The sequence below is a fragment of the Cyprinus carpio genome, chromosome A14 (genome assembly GCF_018340385.1).
Source record: "Cyprinus carpio isolate SPL01 chromosome A14, ASM1834038v1, whole genome shotgun sequence".
Classification (NCBI taxonomy): domain Eukaryota; kingdom Metazoa; phylum Chordata; class Actinopteri; order Cypriniformes; family Cyprinidae; genus Cyprinus; species Cyprinus carpio.
Window position 1 is genome coordinate 19,284,698 of NC_056585.1, and position 22,620 is coordinate 19,307,317.

A 22,620-nucleotide genomic window follows, 5' to 3' on the forward strand; every position below is an offset into this window, starting at 1 on the left:
AATGTTCTTCACATTAAGTAAAAAGTGGGTATTTTTTGGAACGGTTCACTGAAAGGTTCATCTATGGCATCACTGCAAAAACCTCTCTTAGTAACAGAAAAAATTATTTTGATATTGTAATTTTAGTTTGGAGGACAGAATTCATGTATATATATATTTTTCCCTAAATATCCTATTTGTGAAATAGATAGTTTGAAGCCAACATACAAAACCACTGCTAGAGCAACACATATTTAGTCTTTTGACTCAAAACCTACTGAGACAGAACCCTTATCCCGGGCTCCTCCGTACATCTAAAAAAAATTAGATGAAGCTGCTGTATGTTTTGCTTTCATGAAACAAAAATGAATAGCAGTGAAATGTTCATCTTCAGGATGACGGACACTGTGTTTAACAGGCCTAGGGAAAACTGTTATCTAATAATATAATATGGCTCTGGAGATCATCATTACACTGACCAATTGCAACCCAAACCGTTTGCTAATGAAATCACACACCCACATGGATAAACTGGAATCTGAGTGTGTTACTGATTAATCTATTAGCCAATTAGTGTTTTTCTGTGGAGGTTTTCAGATGTCCAGATTTGATATTCTTTAAGTGTGTTTTTGTATTTATTTAATTGTAATGTAATACTCAGTGTTGTCTTACATATGCTGACCCCTTTCTAATTCTGAGAATGTACATATTAGCAGCAGACCTTCACAAACCAGACATTCATTCACACCGCATCTCGGCATCAATGGACCAAGACATCTGCTGAGAGGAGAGATAAGAGCGATTATAAAGGAAAGCAAGACAAAGCCTTGACCTTGGGCTGTGCTCGCCGCCAGATGAATTTTCCTCTTGGACACGTCGAGCCAAGGAGGTCAAAGAGGCAGATTGGAAATGGCTAAAGAGAGAGCGAGGGGGTGGTGAGGTCTGTCTGTGAAATGTCCATCACGGTTAGACCCCATTCTCACCCTCATCCATAAAGGAGCCTGCAAAAGACTAATGTTTAGAGGGGCTGTCTCCTCCAGACCCATGCTCTGGAAAGACTAAATTTAGACAGGAGTGAATTGGAGAAGCATGACAACACGATGTCAGTGTGAGCCATTGTTCGGTGAGTCTTTCATTAGCTTCAGCGAGTGGCAGAAGAGGTCGCCCCCTAGCTCTCACCGAGAAGTCTTAAAAAGGCAATGTTTGGGGAAGATTCTCTGTTTACATCTGGAGAAACAGGGGCTTTTAAAAACAGCAGCCAACCCGTGGCTCGTGGCTTGGCAGCCCTGAGTGTTAATGGCCTGGCTGATGAGTTCTTTTCCTCCAAATAGAGAGCGTCATACAAGTGGAGCGTAGCAGTGTATTTTCCCTCTTTGCTAGATTTATTTATTTGCTAAGTTTTATTCTCTTTATGGTGTCAAAATGATGATGTATATAGCTGAAAAAAAAAACAAAGTATTGCAGAAGCGAAGTTGTTTTTAATTGCAAAAATAAAGTATGTTGTAAACAAAATGGAAAGAATTGTAAAACTTTTTTTTGTGTGTAGCAATTACTTTGCAGTATCTATTTTTATGTCAATAAATTCAAAAGTACATTTTAAAATATCAAACCTGGCTGTCTGAAAAGATTTTTAGAAAAACATAAAATAATGAAGAGTGAATAAAAATTAAATAAATAAAAATAAAAATTTTGTGCAATTAAATACAGCTTTTTTTTTTTTATAGTACTTTATCTTTTTGCTACTAAATCCATAATTTTAACTCCATACCTATATATATATTAAATGTGTATATACAGTGTGTGTGTGTGTATATATATATATATACAAAGATATATATATATATATATATATATATATATATATATATATATATATATATACTGTATACTGGAACAAATAAATTTTGAGAAAAGTTTCTGTTTTGAAGCTGTTTTCCACCACAGACTTTGACCCCAAACAGCAAAGAACAGAACAGTGTGTTTAGGTCTAGTGATAGATGACACACTGAGACTCGTAAACAGCTCAAAGATGAACACAATCTGCAAGACTGTTTACATTAATGTGTATTTCTGGGGGCCTTTGCTTGGGTTAACAAACTGTGACGGACTGATTCTGAACTTTTAAGTTAACAATACAGGTAACATCTTGAAACCATTGCAAAAGCTGGAAATTCTGAGACCAATTTTACAGTCCATTTCCATGAAAAATATCATACTGGTGTCTTTAATTATTGGACCTTGCTAAGGCAAGAGGTTCAGCATGTGACTCATCCCGAACCATTTGTTATACAAAATAATATGATTTTGCCTGGTGGGCAATATACATTCAGAAGTTTGGGGTCAGACTTTTTAGCAACCACCAATTGATTATATAATTATATTATATTATATAAATTAATTTGTATAAAATTATCCCTAAGTAATCGCAAAAGGCAGTGAGATTTCAGTGGCAAGCAACTCAATCTCGTTTCTCAAAAAGCATCCTTTTATCAGGAGAGATGGCACAGAGCCCACTGCAAACATAAAAATCTCAGCTGGGTCAGATGAACCAATCTGCAGAGGATACAGCAGGTCATTGACTCAAAATAGATAAAGAGGACAAGTCTCTATCATTATATGTACATTTATTTTTGTATCCTCTAATGCTTGCGTGGCAATTTATGAAAGCTAGTGCATTAGCAGTGACCTAGAAATAACAAAAAGGGCACTGAAGAGCATCCCAGGAAAATAACATTTCAAATCTACACTTCCATTTGCCAATAATTTAAAGAAAGTTACTTACTGTGACTGGCTTATGGACATTTCTATCAAGTCCATTAACCTTCCTTAAGTCAAGCTAAATGTTAGAAATGCATGTTTATCACATGAGAGTCATATCCTGGCGCTGTCCTCTGAATGACCTCTCTGTACGGCAGGAATACCTTGCAGTAGATCACCGCTCCTTGGCCATACTCATATGACAGACATTGGATTATCTCTACACGCTCAAGATTCATTTGCTTTACCTTCACATGCCCTGAAGGAAGACAGCCAGCCAAGGTGTCTAATTTAACTGGCCTGTCACATTTGGTTGTACTTACGTCCACCAGAGCAGGTTCAGCACATCCTTTAGCACGTAGTCAGGGAGGTAAATGACAAAAGCCATGCGTGCACACATGGCAGGATGTATCAGCAAATGGAGAACAATAGATTCCCAGTGCCTGACAGCTGGAGCTGTGCTCAGTGTTTGATGGAGACCAGTGGGGTGTTCTCATTCTTTACATGTAGTCCTGCAGCACTGTTTACACTACATCTGATACTAATGGATCTTATGGGTTTCCATGTGCAGTGGGTTCAGAAGTCTTGAAAATACATTTACCTATACATTTCTTTTAACTTTTTACAAATATTTCTTAATACAATTTAATTAAATGTTGGGTTTTTGATACAGAGCTTTCTGACCCTGCATTGAATAAAATTGACAAGGTAGGACATAAATAAAATAATCTGACATCACATCATCAACCCAACCTAATAAAATAAAACTAATACAATACTTTTAACAACAATCAAATAAAAAAATGGAAATAGAAGAAAATAAATAGTTAAATAAAACTTCATATAAAAAAAAAGTAAACTGGCAGAAAGGAACAGAAGTGTTCACAACCATTTCATATTAACATCATATAATGTTAATGCAACTGGCAGAAAGGAACAGAAGTGTTCACAACCATTTCTGAAACTCCAATGACTTTTCCAGTTGTTCATAATTTACTGGATAATATATTTACACAAAAAAATAATTTAACATACAATCTAAAAACTACCAAAATTAAATACAAAAAAATTAACTAAAATACACAATTCTTTTCCAGATCTTAAAAACACACACATAAAATTTCCAGGTCTGGAAATCACACATTTAAAATGAGCCAAATACAAAGAGAGTAGCTTGGGGGGTTGAATTAAAATAAGATTTTATATTCTTCTACTGTGTGTACACCAGTCAGATAATGTAAGTATGTAAAATCTGTATGTAAAATTGCATCATGTTTTACAGCTTTTAGAGGTTTCTAAGACACTAAAAATTTTTATGGAAGCTATTTAAAGCACATTATCACATTGAAATGTTATTTACAAGCAGTTGTCAGGAGATGAGTAAAAGTCAGATTCAGCATACTTCAGTGTTTTTTTGAGCTGTTGAAAAGGGCTTTGGGTCTCTCAGGCCCTATCAGAACACAAGTGTTAAGTATCGCTTCATTTATGTCATTACTTTCATTTTAAATGACTCAAATCCTTAAAAAAATCTGCATTTCCTGATTTCAATGAAAATGAAAGCTTTTTATTGTGGTCTGACCTTTATCCCACTGTACATTTACAACTTGCCTTTATTTACATAAGACTAGCTTAGCTACACTTCCCTTTTCTCTGAAAACTATCTGCAAACACATAAATAATAAAAATCTCACATCTTAGAAGATTTTTCTCCTCATAATAATTCTACTACTAACAACACAACAACATGCATCAACAACTATGTTTGTTGTCCTCCCTTTGAGAATGCATTACGTCACCAACCACTTGCATCTTTTGCCCTTAACCGAGGAAGGAGATCTCCTTGGAGTTTAATTAGCTGTAATGCTACAAAGCATGAAAAAAAAAAAAAAAGAAAACTAGACAATAAATACACAGAATATCAAAAAACACAAAGTAAAAAAACAACACTAAATTAAAATCAAGCCTACCAGCTGCAATCCATGCACAGATGATCGATGTCAGTCACAGAGTTTAAAAATGACTCTCTTGTCTGAAGCAACCACTTTTTTTTTTTTTAACAAGATATAATAGAGTGTATGGTATAGATTAAGTGGCTTTGGGGTGGGGATCTCAAAGAGAGGAAATGATGTTTACATGAACTGTGAACAACAACAAGACACAACTCAAAGCGCAAGCTGACAAAAGTAAAAGTGCAGTTCCAGACAGGAGATTAATTTAGATAAAATATAAATTTAGATGGTGCTTTATAAATTAAAAATTGACTTGGATGATTATACATTTAAAAACAAAACATTTGAGGATTTAGATATATACAAATAAGTAATTATATGTTGTATGAGAATATAAGATGACTTACCTGATTATGTTGCAATGTGTCATAGCATTCTTCAGCTGCAATTTCTGTTTCCATGGTAACAGCGAACTCTCTGATAGGTGAATCTGTCTTTAGGATAATGGATCTAGTTCTATAGTGTACAAAAGTGTCTATCCACTTTTTCAGCGGTCTTGGTTCCAGAATTATTTTTCCTATTTATTTTTCCCCTAGGGATTTTTTTAAAGAGTCTTTCTTAAAGAGTTATAAGCTATGCTACAAACCAACCAGCAACAAAGGTTAATCACAATATTACAAAAAGACAAAGTTTAACAAGAATAGTTTTAATGAGCAAAAGAACTACAAACCTATTGAGTATTTCGAAAGACAATCAAAATAAAAATGATGGAAAAATATAAAACTATTGATTAAAAGATGTTGATTATATAGGAAACATAAATACACAATTTTTTTTTGCAAAATGAAAATACAAAAACATATATTGGCACCTGTAGGGATCAACTGTAGAGATCATGGTTGATTGGTTAATAGATTATAATAAAAAAATCAGGTTCAAACCACACTCTTGTGTTTACTTCCTTGCACGTTTGGCTCAAGACAGCTGAAACCGATTAACATGTTGTGCCCTACAAGAAAAAGTCTATTTTACCACTGAGATTTATAGCTCTTGGTGAAACTGACTGGATTTTATTTGGAAATATTGCAGGTTTGGCGAGCCCCCTCAGACAGGAACTGAGTACAGGAGGGGTTCTGCTCCAACCACAAATCTCTCCTCTTCCTGCTTATACAGTGTTAAGCGACAAATGACCTGAAACATTAAACATCTTTGAGCTGTCAGTGACACATTGTGAACAATATGACAAGACTAAATCCAGAATGGGTCATTTACAACAGCTAAGTGTGGAGACAAACTCCCCTCTCTTGCCTTGTTAGTAATATAACTTAACATCAATTGAGAAACTGACTACTTTGCTCACATAATTAGACACATGCAGCTCTGTAAAAATAACTTTATAAAGGGGACTATAATTGCTCACTAATTAGACACTGCTGCTACTGTAACTTTCATAATAACTTTATAAAGGGGCTGTGTAAAAAGATGCAGGAGTTGACTTAATAAGAAAAATTGCTGAGGGACAGTAATTGTTGACATGAACAACACAGCACACTGCGAATAATTTGCTTAATTTGTGTCCGAAAGATGAACAGAGGTCTTTACAGGTTTGGAACGACATGAGGGTGTAGAATTAATGACAGAACATTTCCAAATCCCTTTAAAACATGTTAAAGTTAATATCAAGCAAAACCACAGTGGACTGAGTGAATGATTCAGTGATTCAATCAAAAATTATTATATTATCAGTTGACTGGGTGATTCAATGAATCATTTATCTGCGTTTTTTAACAAATGGACTGAGTGAATGATTCAGTGATTCAATCAACAAGTTGTAAGTGCTGTGATGTAGCAAGGGTTTTATAATAAATTAGAAAAATAAAAGAAAAATAAGTAGATACAATAAAAAATAACCCTAAATAACTATAGCAACATTAGCCTCCACATTATAAAAAAAAGAACCCTATAGGATTAGAGGAACAATTTTTTTTTCTTTTTAAATAACGATAGCTATATTAGCCTCCACATTAGTGCACTATAATGTTCAAAGTCCTTTTAATATCTTAAGTCTTTGGTTCTGTTTATTATAATTGCCTGCTGCAGTTATGCAGTTATACCTACCATTTTAAGTGCTCACGCTCTTTTTACACTGGATTCTGATTGGCTATCATTGTTTTTATCATTTCTCACACCAAAGCTATAAAGACAAAGAGATTAAAAACTGAAACAAAATAACATTCATACAAAACAAATGAATATATAAAATATAAGAAACATATAATTATAAAAACACAAAAGCTCAAAACTATAAACAAAAAAAAATAATAACTGCAATGCGCGCTTATAATAAACAGAACATTATATATGGTATAAGTAGTGTGTACTTATACCAAGATTAATTATATACTGTATATACACACAATACGAGAAAAACAATAACAGTCATGATAGAATGTCTTAGTGAAATATTTATTCTTTTATATAAACATATAAAACAAATCATTTAAATACAGAACATCTGTACACAAACTTTGTACACAAGTTTCTGTAGTGCTCAGCATGGGTGCCGATTCAATCCATCCAGTTTCTTGGCTTTTAAACATGGCAGAGTGGGTCACCCAGGAAAACACAAAGTAGAGCAGCAAGATGGGGGTTTTCATGCATTAACATGTCCTGGACTCACAATCCTCTTCTAATTGGACTAGTTTCCTGACCATTCATAACAAACGCAAGTTGGTGAATTCTATTCTGCACAAAGCAGCAATTAAAAAAAAACGTTTGTTTAATATAAATCACACGCAATCATCGGCTTGTCAACTAAGCAACTATGTGAAGGATTAGGCAAGGAGGAGAAACAAAATCATCTAGAAATAGTAATGCTGACTCTGTTGTAGGTTATAATGCAAGTTAACAGCACAGGGCCATTTCTGAAGATGCTTCACAATATGAAGAGAGGGAGTTTGTGAGGAAAAGAAGCAAGATGAATAAGGGCTATGCATATCAACAATTTACACTCCTCTCAACATTAAAAACTATTCTACTGAATTAAAAACAAAAATACTGGAAACTATTCTACTGGAGTTCCATAAAAATTCGGTTTAACTAAGGGGAAAAGTCTAAAAAAAAAAAACATTTGCGCATAAAATACTCTCAGTTTTTCTTTATTCCACAATTCTTTAGCTCTGTGAAGAGCAAAAAGAGGAAAACGAGCTACACTTATTCACCGATTCTGCCACATTCCTTTCATGGGACCTTTCAAGAAACATTCAATCTCTTCACCAGGTTCTGACTCACAGCACCGTTAATAATGAAATAACACACAAGCCAACTTCTGGAGAAAAGATGAGAGAAAAACAAAAATAAAATAAGACTTATTAAAACAAAGTTCCCTCAAAAGGTATGTGCAAAAAAAAAAAAAAAAAAAAAAACAAACAAGTGATTTCAAAAGAAAAATCTCACAACAACAACAACTACATATCCAACAAAAACAAAAAAACTTCCAATAACAACATCTCCATCAACACAAAAAACCAAACAAGTGATTTCATATGCCACCTGTCATGGCTCTGCATGTCTTTTCCCACGTGTGCAACTGCAGCAACAAAAACAACTGCTGACACCATCACCCCTCTTTACAGTAAGTGTGCTGCCGCTCCTTGGAAGGGCTGCCATTCATCCTTCATGTAATGAACACAATCAAAGCAGCCTGGTGACACCAATACTCTACAGTTCATTAGTCTAGAATGAACTCACAAAAAGACAATGGCTGATTGAAAGCGATCACTCTCCGTTTCAAGTCAACTCAGAGATAAAGGCAACTGGAAAGGACTTAGTATTCCACACTGAAGCTGCGTTTAAGATGCCTCTCTGTTCTTATACAGAGGTGGTCAGAGCCTGGCAGAGAGTTGAAGAGCTCTCCACACTACTCTCTAGCAACTCCAGGCCCACCGGCTGAGCAACGATTGTTCTAGATGTAGTCGTCATCCACCGGTTCCCCCCGAACGTCGCAGTAGTGGATGAAGACAACCACCACACGCTGGAAAACACCCCTACGTGTCTGCCGTCGCTCCGAGATCTCCTCACCGATGGTCTCCATGCAGATGTCAGCCGAGAGCTGTCCCTTACGCCGTGGCGCATAGATAGTGGCTGACAGAAAGGAACATTTCAAAGAGTGAGCGAGAGCAACTGGTGTATATAAAAAAAAAAAAAAAAAAAAAAAAAAAAAAAATTTAACCAAGCTCAAAAAATGATATATTTATAAAAAAACATATAATTGTCTAACCAAATATCAATTGTGCTATAGTTATGATGCATCTGTATTTGAATATTAACACCTGAACTTTGTAATACCATCATCAACACTTGTGCTATAGTTATGATGCATCTGTATTTGAATATTAACACCTGAACTTTGTAATTCCATAATGGACAGTGTTTTACTTACTACTTTCATCATCCTCAAAGTCATATCGGGCAAAACTGTTGGGCTCTGCTGTGCGTAACGAGCGAAGCCACGGGAAATCTGTGATCATCGAATACGGCGCCCCATCTACTACTCCTAAAGCACAGGGAGTGTGGGAAAGATTGAATGCTGTTACTTTTTTATTCCTTTAAAACTGGGGATCTTGTAAACATTTATGGGCAGCTTCGACATTATGGGAGTCTGCAACTTTTCTCACCCATTAAGATGATTAATTTTGTGGAAGGGATTTGGGAAATGTAAATGCAACTGTAAATTTCTCTCTCCTCTCTCTCACACATACTATAACTGTGTTTCCAGAGGAAGTGAGGGGAACTTGGGGTTAGTCTCGAAGGACCCTGATCTATTTCCTCTCACCCTCTAAAGTGTAGATGTCTCGGCCCCAGGGATAGCTGGGATACTTCTTTACATCCTCTTCCGTCCGCGTGGCCTCCGGAAAGAATTCATACTTGATGAGTTCTTGTGAAAGGATAAAAACACAGCTTGTGAGTTTTTGGGTCTACCATGATACGAAAAAAAAACAAATTTGACATTACAGCATTATAAAGACACTAAAACGCTAACCAATGCTTTTATTATTGTAAGAATCAACAGGCCAGTTTTCAGCATTATAAAGACACTAAAACGCTAACCAATGCTTTTATTCTTGGTGTATATCAGAATCTGTTAAAATGAAAACATAATCATTAATAACCAATGCTTTTATTCTTGGTGTATATCAGAATCTGTTAAAATGGAAATATTCTTATTACTGATGCATTTTTGTGAGTACTGTATTATGGGTAATGTAGTCCACTTACTGACTAATGTTGGCAATGGTGTCCATCCAGCTACGTACACGCACTTTGTTCCTGACATTGGGTGGGTTGCTGAACTCATGGATAATAGCAATATGGTATGGATACGGACCACTGAAGAGCTTTTTCTCCAGAGCTAGAGAATCAATCTGGATGTTGAAAAGAACATGACTGTAACATATTGTTCTTTAAATACCTCAAATAACATTTAAAGGGCTCAAAAACAAAGCTGTAATGTAACTAAATATTAAGCAATTATTAATGCAAATTACACATTTGCTGGAAAATAGCTGGGCATGATGCAAAACATCAATGATTTCTTCATTCAAGATGATTATATTACAAACAAATCAAAAAAAATTCAAACAATCAAAACCATATCAAAACCATACCAACATAATCCATCATATTATAATGTTATTTTATATTACATATCACTTAAAACCAATAAAATCCAATAATGTCCAATAAAATCATAAAAATCTAAGTGTTTAGGTTTGCAAAGTATATATATATATACACACACACACAAGCATTCAAAAGTTTGGGGTCAGTAAGATTTTTTTAAGATTTTTGAGGAAGTCTCTTATGCTAGACAAGGTTGCATGTATTTGATGAAATACACTCATACACACACACACACCACACATTCTCTTAGAGCAATGTTCTTTCCTGACAAGTTAAAATAACTGTTACTTTGCTGAATAGAACGTTCAAAAGAATAGCACTTATTTAAAAATTAAATGTTCTTTCCTGACACTTCTAAACAATTTAATGCAGCCGTGCTGAATAAAAGTATTAATTTTAGAATCACAATAATTTAACAACAATATCCAATATATCTCAATAATCTAAATGTATAAGTTTGCAAAGCATAAAAATGTATGCACATGAATAATGAATATAAAATGCTGTTAAAATGCAGCAAACTTTCTCACACTGGCCCTGGGCCACCCTTGCTGTTGAGCCTTGTCTTAATCATGGGTTAGAAAAGCTACATTTATAAACACATTTCTATACTTTATTGAAACTTTAACTTAATCAATCAATAACTCAAACAATATACACAACACAAAAAAAAAACAACACAACATAAACAAACCCATTGATTGTAGCTGCCAAGGCAACCTCAGCTGACCTGCTGCATAGGCCTCATGTAGATGATACGGTTTCTCTCCGGCGGCATCCGTAAAATCTGGTCAAGCACCTGCTCCATTTCCAACTTCTTACATTGTGCGTAATCAAAACGGTTTACTATGGGGGCACTTTCAACCACCAAGTGTTTCAGCACCCTACAGCGTGTTGCGGGGGAAAAAAGATCAAATTACACATTAGGATGTGATACGGTTTGACTCATGTCAGTGTGTTCTGCTATGAACTCACCATGGACAAACATCATTTTGGGGCACTCCTTAAGGACCAGGTCTGTGATGCCACAGTTTGTAAGTGTAATTCCTACCAGGTTTTTAGATTTAAGGCTGAGCACCTGTATGATGTGAAAAATAATTGTGATCAGTAAGAAAATGCACTAAAAAAACATTTAGTTGAGTGAAACAAGACCATGAACAAGAACAAGACACCTGCACATGGTCGTCTTCAGTCACAGGGTCACTGGTGCTGGTGGACTTGTCTGCCATACGTTTCCTCTTAACCACAACCCGAGGCTTCGCTTTGGGTAGTTCTGGATACACCAAGAGGTGATGAGAAATCAAATGGAAGTCTTACTGTTGGTCAAATTTATCTTTATGTTAAATCTCATTTAACTATCTGACTGTCATAGGGAAAAAAATAACATACAATGGGCAACAAAGCAATATAGATTATTGCTTAAAAAAAAATTACTCATTCATAAATTGAAGATAGCTACTTCACCCACAAAAACACAAACAAGAGCTATGAGGGATGTCGAGATTCTCAGTGCTCATCAACACAGATTTCAGTCTGTTTTAGCACAAGAGTCTGATGAACCACTTTTATGTGGTTTTGAGTCCCTTTTGAAACTTGAAGCTCGCCTCATGCAGTTAAATAAATAATAAAAGAACATTTCACCCCAAAATAAAAATTCTATTAATTATAATTTAAATTTAATTTCAAAAGTATATGCGTTCATAAATACACTCCAATTCAAAAGTAAAAAATAAATAAATAATAACTGTATTTATTTATTTATTTTTTTTTTTTTTACTTTTTATTCATTAAAGAATCCTACTAAGAGATATTAAACAGCACAATTTTCCACACTAATAATAATAAGAAATGTTTCTTGATCACCAAATCAACATATTAGAGTCTGAAGGATGTCATGTGACACCAAAGACTGGAGTAATAGCTGTTAAAAATTCAGCTTTGACATCACAGGAAAACATACTATTTATAAAATATGTATACATTAAATTTGAAAACAGTTATTTTAAACTGTAATAATTTTTCCACTATATTACTGTTTTTAATGTATTTTTGTAGCCTTGGTGAGCATAAGAGACTTTCAAAAGCATTAAAAAAAATCTTACCAACTCCATACTTTTGAACTGCAGTATGCAATGTAAGCATTATAAAGTATGTAATTTGTAATATTCAATATACCAAGTCAAGACAAAATAGTCACCTTATACTTCACACTCAAAATACAACACTTAACAATGTGTCTTTCTAATTAGGACCTGAAAAAGGTTTAGAGATTGCATCTACACTTATGAGACAGTCTACAACATCAGTGGTTTTATGCATGCATGCATTCATCAGAAAAAGTCTAATTTCCTACATGTGTTATTCTTCTCAGCACTGTAGGTTCTCTAGGAGTCAAAAATGGGGGTGGCACTTTATCCAAATGTCATGAACACAAGGAAATATAATGCACTATAATTGCCAATATAGACTAGCAGTGACGTAACAAAAAAACCCACAATTCCTACACAACCTTTCCATTCTACCAACAAACAACACACCACCAGAAACACCACTTTCCCAACTGTCCCTTTTTTCCATTTCTCAATTGACTCTCTGACATCCCACTGTGAAGAACCTCTGCTCTCGTCTTACCTGACTCACACACCAGGGGCACAGAGGAAAGTCTGCTGCGGGCACGAGTGACCGGTCTCCTAGGACACTCATCTGTAGGGCTTCTGTGTGATGATGCTTGCTGGTGGCCTGCAGTCCTCTCACTTTGCCCCTCAGATGAGCCCTGAGTCCTGGGTGGAGCATCGAAGTGCCTATCCTCCATCTCCTCTCCTCCTGCTCTCTGCTCTGAGTTGTGACATTCTGATCTATGGTTGTCTCCTCCCACTGGCAGGCTGTGGCCACCACGAGTTCTATTTTCAGAGCCGGGATGAGACCTGCTGCACGTGCAGCGAGTCCTCACCATGTCATCCTCCCCTCTACCCGCCCCACCCTGGTCATCCTGATTGGCCGATTCCTCCCTCCAGCGGATGGAGCAAACACAACTGCCGGCAGCGTATCCTGAAGTAGACCCTGGTCCACTGTTTCTGTCTCTGGACCCATGGTCAGCCGTCTCAGTGGCCGCCTTCATGTCAGCCTTGATCTGCTCGCTGGTCACCTGGCAACCTTTCTCACAGCTGAGCTCCTGAGGTTGCGGTCCACGTCTACGCAGTGGAGTTTTCCCTTTACCTGCCAAAATACAGCACAACAATCATATCGGCATCAAACCGTACCAGCCATCAGGTTTGCTCTCTTCCAGTGCAGTCATGTGGAAAATATTTCAGAATTTATATGGCCCCAAAAATGTGTGAATAATCTTGGACACTTTAGTACGAATGAAACATATGATTTAAATAATAAAGTCTGAACAGTAGTGTATATTGATTAAAAATATGACATAATTTATTGCACTTATGTTCACACAGATTAAGTTCAAGAAATTAATACTTTTATTTAGCAATAGGACACAATTAATTGATCAAATAGGATGTTAAAGACACCAAAGTGATAAACATTTATAATGACAAAGGTGATGGAATTTTAAACATGAACTAACATCCTGAACCAAATCATTAACTATCAACCCATGCAGAAGATTTAAAATGTGAACTACCATGTGGAGTAACAGCTGTACTGCTCTTCCCCTGGGCTTCTGTCTCAGGATACTGGCCTTGAGAGCGGCCAGCAGCCGGCGTCCTGATTGGACTATACTCATCCTCACTGTCCGAGTCTGAAACCACCACCGACTGCTTCTTCACTGCCGTTTGAACTCCACTAGGTCCTGAATTAAATCACACAAAAAAAGAAATATTGGTAATGGCTACTCATCAGGTGTATTCAATCTGTTTGCATTGTTTGCAAGGTTACTTCAGACCTGCTTGTTCTTCATCCTGTTCAAGTGAAGGATTAGTAGTCTGGCTAGAACCCTGGGTCTCTTCCTCTGGATTGGAAGCCACAAGAACCGGCTCAGGCTCAATGTTGTCTGCCACCATGCCCTCAACATCAGGAATCTCTGATTGAAGTCAAGAAGAAAAGTCAACACAAAGCTTTCAGCAACCGAACAACTGTTAAACACTAGATGTGCACAACCGTTCAAAAGTATGTGGTCGGTAAGATTTTGGTAATTGTTTTTTAAAGTAGTCTTTTGTGTGCACCAAGGCTGCATTGATTTGCATCTATTTGAATATCCACTGCCCGTCCAAAAAAAAAGTCACCACCTGGATTTAACTAAGCAAATATTTAAGATCCACCCATTGGATAATTAATGCATGGGTGATTATGTTATGTGCCCAAAGAATGCGTTCAGCTGACTACCTGAATATACTGAATGACCAGGTTATTTCATCAAGTAATTTTTTCTTCCCTGATGGCACGGCATATTCCAAGATGACAATGCCAGGATTCATCGGGCTCAAATTGTGAGGGAGTGGTTCAGTGAGCACGCAACATCATTTTCACACATGGATTGGCCACCACAGAGTCCAGAGTCAGACCTTTACCCCAATGAGAATCTTTGGGATGTGCTGGAGAAGACTTTGCGCAGCAGTCTGACTCTCCCATCATCAATACAAGATCCTGGCGAAAAATTTATGCAACTCTGGACGGGAATAAATATTGTGACATTGCAGAAGCTTATCGAAATGATGTTACAGTGAATGCATGCCATAATCAAAGCTAAAGGCAGTCCAACGAAATATTAGTGTGTGTGACTTTTTTTGGACAGGCAGTGTATTTTATAATATCATTTAATTCCTGTGATGGCAAAGCTGAATTTTCAGCAGCCAGCCTTAACTTTCTGACCCCAAACTGAATAGTAATGTATATACGTACCCTCTGGTCTATGGTGGTGCTGATGAGGCACGTTTTCAGCCTGTTCGTTGTTGTTATTTGGTGGAATGTTTGCATCGTTATTGTTCTGGTGATTGTTGTTGTTATTGTTATCATTATCATTGTTGGAATTCTGATTGCTGACCAGGGCAGATGAAACTCCGATACCTGTGCCTGCACTGAGTCCGACACGGGCACAGCCCTGAGGTAAACAAATAACGTTAACATGCTTCACAACATTTCATCTCCTATACTCCATATTCTATTTTTTTTTTCATTTATATTGTAACTTCTTTACTGTTCAAAAGTACACATATTGTGATTACTGTACATATTGTGGTGAGGTTTATATCAGAGTAAAGGCCCTGAACTGTCTGCTTACCTCAAATGGTAAAGAAATCTAAGTGATGGTGTCTAGGTAACAAATGAATATCACTCCGTCTGTTTTATGGGACGACAGCTCACCTTGGGAGGTTCACGAAACATCTGGTCCAGAGAGATGAATTCCAGGCTGGGAAGCATCTCAATGAACTGACTGAAGGACTCCAGCTTGATAGCATGACAGCGCACTAGAGTGAGGTCCACCAAGCGACTCCAGCGTGAGTGGTCTTTAACAAACAAAAACCAACTCATCATATCAAAAAAAAAAAACAATAAAAAAAAAAAACAATACAATCAACTGTCAGATTTCCAGATGATGCTGATAGAAATGGTACGTTTAAAAAAAGAAAAGTACCATCTTAAACCATCATCAGGAAATACATAAATAAATGAAGATGGATCCATTACCTGTGATCCAGTTGTGTGGATTGTGAAGATGTGGACAGTTATAAATGACCAGATACTTGATGGAGGTAAACACCTCATTAACAGCCTTCATTCCGATGTCTGTGATGATTCCAGGATTCTCAATTACATCAGCAAGACCGTATTTGACTAACTCAGCATGGCCCATGTTACCTGTGTAAAACATGTTTGATTGCAGGTACATGAAGGGTTAGTTCACCCAAAACTGTGCTCAACTTAATTTTGTTCCAAACCCATAAGAACATCATTAATCTTTGAAACACAACTCAAGATTTACAAGATACATCTTCCTCCATTAAAAGTCTGTTTAACCAAAACCATGACATCATATAAAATGAATCAATATGAATCAGTTTTATCCAAGTCTTCTGAAGAGACATAAACACTAATCAACACATTCATAGAGCAGGTTAAATATGCTAAACACATACTCAAATGTGCTTGCATGTCACGTAAATGAACAGAAATCTCTCAGGTTAGAAATCTCTCAGGTTTCTTTAAAAAATATGTTTTGAAGATGAACAAAAGGTTTGGAATAAGATGAGGGTGAGTAATTAATGACAGACATTTTATAACAACGACTTACACTGCAACAGAAATTCATCAACATAACAATATCCAAGGTGCAAAGTCTCAAACTGGGGGAACTCCAGTTCAGCCATCTTCAATGCGGAGAACACCCCATCTTTGGTTAAGGAAGGCTGGATGCGAACTTCATGCAACCTGGACAACCAGAGACAATTCTGTCAACATCTATAGGAATCAGGATAAGTTAATTATGATCTTTAAACTTTTAAACACAGATTTACCTGCGAGCAGCAGTAATGATGAGGTAGCCCAGATCCACTTCAAGTGCATTTTTACAGGCACCAAATACAATTGTGTGCAAATTACGGAACCCTCCTACAAGAAACCGTGCACCACTGCATACTTTTTTCTTGATCAAAATACGTAAACAAAGTAACAACTGCATACCATTCTCATAATCAAAAAAAAAAAACAAAGTAATATTGGTATTGCATTCGCATAGTCAATGAGAAATAGGTATTGCAAGAAAAACAGGCCAAAAAAACTAAACAAAAAAAGTTTGGCTTAACAATAATATAATATACTGTTCAGCAGTTTTAATATGATTCATATTTATAAAGAGCTGACAAAATGTTCATCTTACCTGACCTCCAGCTATCCTCCACAACATGCTGAATCAGTCCACCCAAAAAGGGCACCCTAACCAGCTCCAGCTGCTCTAGGCTGCGGGCAGAGGCCAGACCGGTCACAAGAGGCACATACTTCAGAGAATTAGTGGGACCGGCACAGTTCCTCATGACGAACGTACGCAAATTCACACAGAGAAAGTCTTTGAAGGGCTGAGGCTTAGTGAGGCGCACCCATTTTAGGTACAGATGCCTGAGCATGGACAGACAGGGGATCTCCGGCACATTAACACCTATAAGAAAGAACGGTTTGTGACAAGACAACCAAGATGATGAAAACGGTTTGCACTGTGGAAGCAATCTGAAACTTACCAACAAGATGGAGGGTCTGGATTTTAGCTGCAGCTGGAATAGTGAGTTTGTTCTCTGAGGGAATAGGAAACGCACCGTTTCGGTTCCTGAACTTCCCTAAAATGTGAACCTGAGGCATGTAGTTCCATATCGCCTCCACCAGCTCCAAATGCGATGTCTCCACACCCTGTAAGTGCAAATATTGTCCTCATTTTCAACCGCAGCTGAAAACAGATTCAAACATTTTTATAAACTAAAACAACAACTATCTCGTATATATCATAGACTCACTATAAGGTTGGGACAGGCCTGTAGAGACTCCAAAACACCAGGAATGCTGAAGGCCTCATAACCTCTGACCCTCCTTCTCTCTAGATAACGTGGATGAAGACCATACAGCTGCTCCAAATCAGGCATCTTCTTCATTAGCATGAGGAAACTGGAGTCTGTGAAACCTGAGTTACACACATCAATTCACACCACTGAATTAAGAAGAAAAAAACAATGGACAGAGTCACAGAGTGTTTAAAGTGTTGTAAAACCTCAGGACTGGTAATCTTGGATTCAACGATTAGTAATACTGTTCAAAACTTAAAAAAAAAAAAGATCAAAAAATATTACATCAATATAAATCCCATAACAATTAATCAGAAGAAAAAATCTAAACAAAAAATGAAAAAAAAACATTACTTACAACAATAACAATAAAAAAAAAAAATATATATAGACACACACATCTTGGGGTCAGTTTTTTATGAATATTCTTACTATATATAATATATTACTAAAATATCTATATATATTTTTTTATATATATATATGATATATATATATATATATATTGTGTATTGACACAATGACACATCTTGCGGGTTAAGGTTTTTATGAATTTAATCATTTTATTCAGCAATAATGCATTAAATTAATCAGAAGTGACAGTAAAGACATTTACAATGCAATGTTACATAAATTTTTTTTTTTTTTTAGACTTTGTATTTTCTTTACAGATCTTCTTTCTGCTAATAATAAATAATAACTGAAAAAAAAATAAAATCACAATTTCCACAAAATATTGCTGTTATAATAAATAATAACTGTTCCCAACATTGATAATAATAGGAAACGTTTCTTGATCAACATATTTGAATGATTTCTAGTCCTTTGCACTAAAGACTATTACAATGGAGCTGAAAATTCAGCTTTGCCATCACAGAAATAAATCTGCCACAGGACACCCTGCATTTTATATATCAGCATAAACCATTATCAACCACTAGATTTAAGTACGGTAAGAAGTATTAAATGTAGTAATAAACCATAAACATCTGAGAGTAGTACAGTGTAGGCCTAATCAAAACTTTCAATACACAAATATGCAGGGTAGAGCGATGTGAAAACTTTATAATGTCAAATGAATGAGTCTGTTACTTAATCTGATTATAAACTCAGGCAACCTCAAAGCATTTAGGCAGAAAATTCCTACCTACTGACTACACATTTATACTAGGTTTAGTTATAAACACACTGAAATTTGAGCATAAAGAGTGTCATCAACCTGAGGGCATGTACTCCCACCACCGGCTGGCACAAAGGTCCACAACCTTCACCACCCGCAAGTACAGAGTCACCGCCTCCCGCAGTTTCCGTGACAGACACTCCATACACATGATGTCCTGCATGGGTAAGTATCTGTTGGGAGATGGACTTATGCATCATCATTCAAGTCAACATTAAACCATTGGAATTTGAGTTAACCTATGACAGCTCTGTCAAAAATCTCTGGAATTGAGAATACAATCAATAATCAGGGAATACATTTGCTAACTACTGTACTAACTAGTGGTGGGATGTTGTACTGACCGGAATATGTGGCAGAGCACCTCATGTGAGAGCTCGTTGATATAGTCTTTAGGATCCTCATGTCCAAGAGAGCTAAATGTTCCTCCACCCAAACTATGAGTCCTGGTGACCTTGCGCCGTGGGCCCATCATGTCCAGGGCAGTAAGATATCCACCAAGGGAAGGCAATAAACTCACTCCCTCTGTCCTGATCCTCTTGTTTGGGGCATCAACACACAATCATCACTAACTGCTTTGTAAACAATGAAAAACGTTACATCAATTAAATACCTTAGAGAAAAAGGGGGGGAGGGTCACTTTCACATTACATGTAAATAATACACCGTTTTCACAGCTCTCAAAACACCCAAAACTTAACAACAGCTCAATGAGGTAAAACTAAAAAAAAGCTCCCTAAACACATCAGACAATGGACACTGATCTAACGTACACCAAACTGGCTGTAGCACTCACAGCAGGCTAAATTAACTTAACGTTAGTAGGATCTATGTCATGATTTTAACACTGGTAGTTAAGAGGCATCATGGCTCAAATGAAGAAGAGCTCAGCCGTTCAGTAATCAGCAGAATGTGAGAAGATGATGATGATGATGTTGATGATGCTGTTTCAAGTTATGATCACCAGCTCTAGCTAGCAATCAGCTGTTAGCACCCTCACTACTGTTGTATAAAGATATAGATCTAACAGTGCGGTAACAAGACCTTTATGAAGAGGCGTTCAGCTGAAATTGGTCCATTTATATTATCTGGTTTTCAGTCGAGCTCATAAATGTGATTTGTGATTAGTTTGAAGGTGAGCAGCGGCAGCTGTCTGTCTGAATCCGCGTTCAGCAGCGACGTGAAGCCAGCGTTGGCCTTCCAAACACAAACAGGAAGTTCAGATGTATTCTTTTTTTTAAATACAAAATAAAAGACGCGGATAACCGGCAAATGTACTGAATTTAATGTATTGCTTACGAAAGGGAGCATATTCTAAATTCCAAAAAAAATCTTAAAATTAACCACAGGACGTTTTGTATTGTTTTTTGTTTATTGAGTAATTTAATTTTTGTTTCTTGATTTTAAAGAAGCAGGAAGCACTAAACAGACACGCTGCTACCCTATTCCAGTGACAATTTGTGTGATCGTTGTACAGTCAGTTTAAAAAAACAGCCAGATTTGAGATGAAAGACAGTCAGGGTTTTCTTTCAGTTTTTTATTTATTTATTTATTTATTTTTATTTTTATTTTTATCAGGGCTCAGGCTTTTCTTTTCCTTCTTTCTTTCTTTCTTTCTTTCTTTCTTTCTTTCTTTCTTTCTTTCTTTCTTTTTTTTCTTTCTTTCTTTCTTTCTTGCTTTCTTTTTTTTTTCTTTTTCATCTTTATCTAATATGTTTACTTCGCTTAAAAAAAAAAAAGTCAATTGAAGAAAATATGTTTACTTCGCTTAAAGAACACACCGTTACACTCAAAGAATACATTTTCTTTATTTCATTTCATTCATAAAATGAACATAAATTGTCTGTTCTAAGGGGAAAAAATAAAACCAATTTTAAAAACACATACTCCTCACAAAATAAAAAAATATAAAATATTCGCTTTACTAGAATTAATAAAAAAATGTCAAAATATTTTTTTCTTTATATAGATTAAGATTACTGCACAATGTACAAGCTATTGCACATTAATATCTAAGAATTATCTGATTGTCTGATTGTGAGTTTATTTATTGACATAAAAAAATAATGAACAGTAAATTAATGTAAAGCTATGTGAGACTATAGTCTTAAAAAAATAAAGGTGCTTCACAATGCCATAGAAGAACCTTTTTTGTCTAAATGGTTCCATAAAGTAACTTAAACATATGAAGAACCTTTCCGTTTCACCAAAGGTTCTTTGTGGTGAAAGAAGGTTCTTCAAATTATAAAAAGATAAGAAAGAGATGGTTCTTTAAGGAACCTTTGACTGAATGGTTCTTTGTGGAACCAAAAATGGCTGCTCCATAACACCTCTGCCAACCTTCATCACAAAACCCACAACAATCTTTATGTTCAACTTGACATCTATACAATGACTCCTTCTTCATAATGCGTTGGCCAATCGTCTGCACACCCCACAACAATCCTTCGAGTGGACCTGTGTCCTCTGTATTCACATTTGGGGTGTCTCTCTCCACTGATTAATGTACATGTAACTACAGGAAATGGCTTGTTACTCATATACAAGTCTCTGTTTTCAGGAAGTCGAGTACCTCCTCCAGTACAAACTGCTTTAACTTGGTTGTTATTTGCTAGTATGAAGGTGTTGACTTCTTTGCAGCTGTTGTCATTTTGGGACCCTGTGATACGTCTTGTACGGATCTCGCTGTCACATCTCTGTACATTCATGGCTCCAAACACATGCTGCCTCATGAATTTCTTATAATGCTGTTTTACTTCTTCGTCTGTTTGACCATAAATGGACAATGAGGCACACAGGACCAGTAGCAGAATTACTATAAAGTGCTGAATCCACTTGACCTGGCCAGCAACACATAAACTATAAAATTTATAGAAAATGTTTTTTTTTTTTTTACTCAGTTTTTTGTGAGATTAATGAAACAATTAATGAAGGAAAATATGTGTTGTGACAACATACCTTGCTCTTCTTAACAAAGTAATATGTTGTTCCACCAGTCTTCTTTAGTCTATAAACTGTAAGAGAATCAAAAGCGGGTAACTAACAAATCATGAAAAAACCAGCACATGAAACAGGCTCCAAAAACTCTGCTATAATATTACTAACCAGCTGCAGTTTAGACTTTACTGCTGTTAGTAATGCTGCTGTTTTTTTATCATAAACCCCACAAGACCTAAATATGTGATCTGATTATCAGGTAATGTTTAACAAATACTAAGACAAGAAAAATCTATAAAAAAGTCACTTTGATTTTTGCAGTAGGCTTGGGCATATGCTTCTTGGTCAAACACAATGCAAGCTTTACAAAAGGACAATAATAATCTAGTATTTATATGTAAAGTATTTATTGAGCTAAATTAATGTTAATTCATAATTAACCCATTCAGTGTTTTGAACATTATTGATAAGCCTACTCCTTAAAAGCAACTAAAAATGAATAAATACCAGTGTACGAACAGAAAATTATTGATTAAAAGTAGGATTTAAATTTGAAAGAATCAAAATTTCATATTTGTCTATGTGCATAGAAACAAAAATCTCAAAGAGAGGAGAGACAACACTTTTCAGATAC

General features: G+C 36.0%; 1 protein-coding gene across 5 annotated transcripts; it reads right to left on the minus strand.

The window, feature by feature from the left end:
* Positions 1 to 8,293: 8,293 nt before the first annotated feature.
* On the minus strand, positions 8,294 to 20,267 carry fbxo38 (F-box protein 38). 5 transcript variants are annotated; one of them, XM_042770159.1, is made up of 21 exons: positions 20,094 to 20,267; positions 19,394 to 19,587; positions 19,089 to 19,222; positions 17,825 to 17,988; positions 17,555 to 17,720; positions 17,200 to 17,475; positions 16,838 to 16,931; positions 16,615 to 16,751; positions 16,011 to 16,181; positions 15,687 to 15,829; positions 15,225 to 15,423; positions 14,269 to 14,406; positions 14,008 to 14,175; positions 12,999 to 13,583; positions 11,540 to 11,640; positions 11,344 to 11,445; positions 11,098 to 11,265; positions 9,966 to 10,108; positions 9,520 to 9,626; positions 9,127 to 9,240; positions 8,294 to 8,828 (listed from the first exon to the last, which is right to left on the minus strand). In XM_042770159.1, the coding sequence occupies exons 2-21, from the start codon at positions 19,522 to 19,524 to the stop codon at positions 8,650 to 8,652; spliced, it is 3,420 nt and encodes a 1,139-aa protein (XP_042626093.1). In that variant the 5' UTR covers positions 19,525 to 19,587; positions 20,094 to 20,267; the 3' UTR covers positions 8,294 to 8,649. The 5 variants fall into 5 exon arrangements, with proteins under 5 accessions (XP_042626093.1, XP_042626090.1, XP_042626092.1 ...); XM_042770156.1 differs by having other exon boundaries at positions 19,394 to 19,621; XM_042770158.1 differs by having other exon boundaries at positions 19,394 to 19,624.
* Positions 20,268 to 22,620: the final 2,353 nt, after the last annotated feature.

Coding starts and splice junctions, on each gene's coding strand:
- fbxo38 (XM_042770159.1), bottom strand. CDS start 19,524: ATGATGGGCCCACGGCGCAAGGTCACCAGGACTCATAGTTTGGGTGGA. Junction 11,641..12,998: donor GCCCCTGGTGTGTGAGTCAG/GTAAGACGAGAG, acceptor TGGTGTATCCAG/AACTACCCAAAGCGAAGCCT. Junction 8,829..9,126: donor CTTTGAGGATGATGAAAGTA/GTAAGTAAAACA, acceptor CCTTTCTGTCAG/CCACTATCTATGCGCCACGG.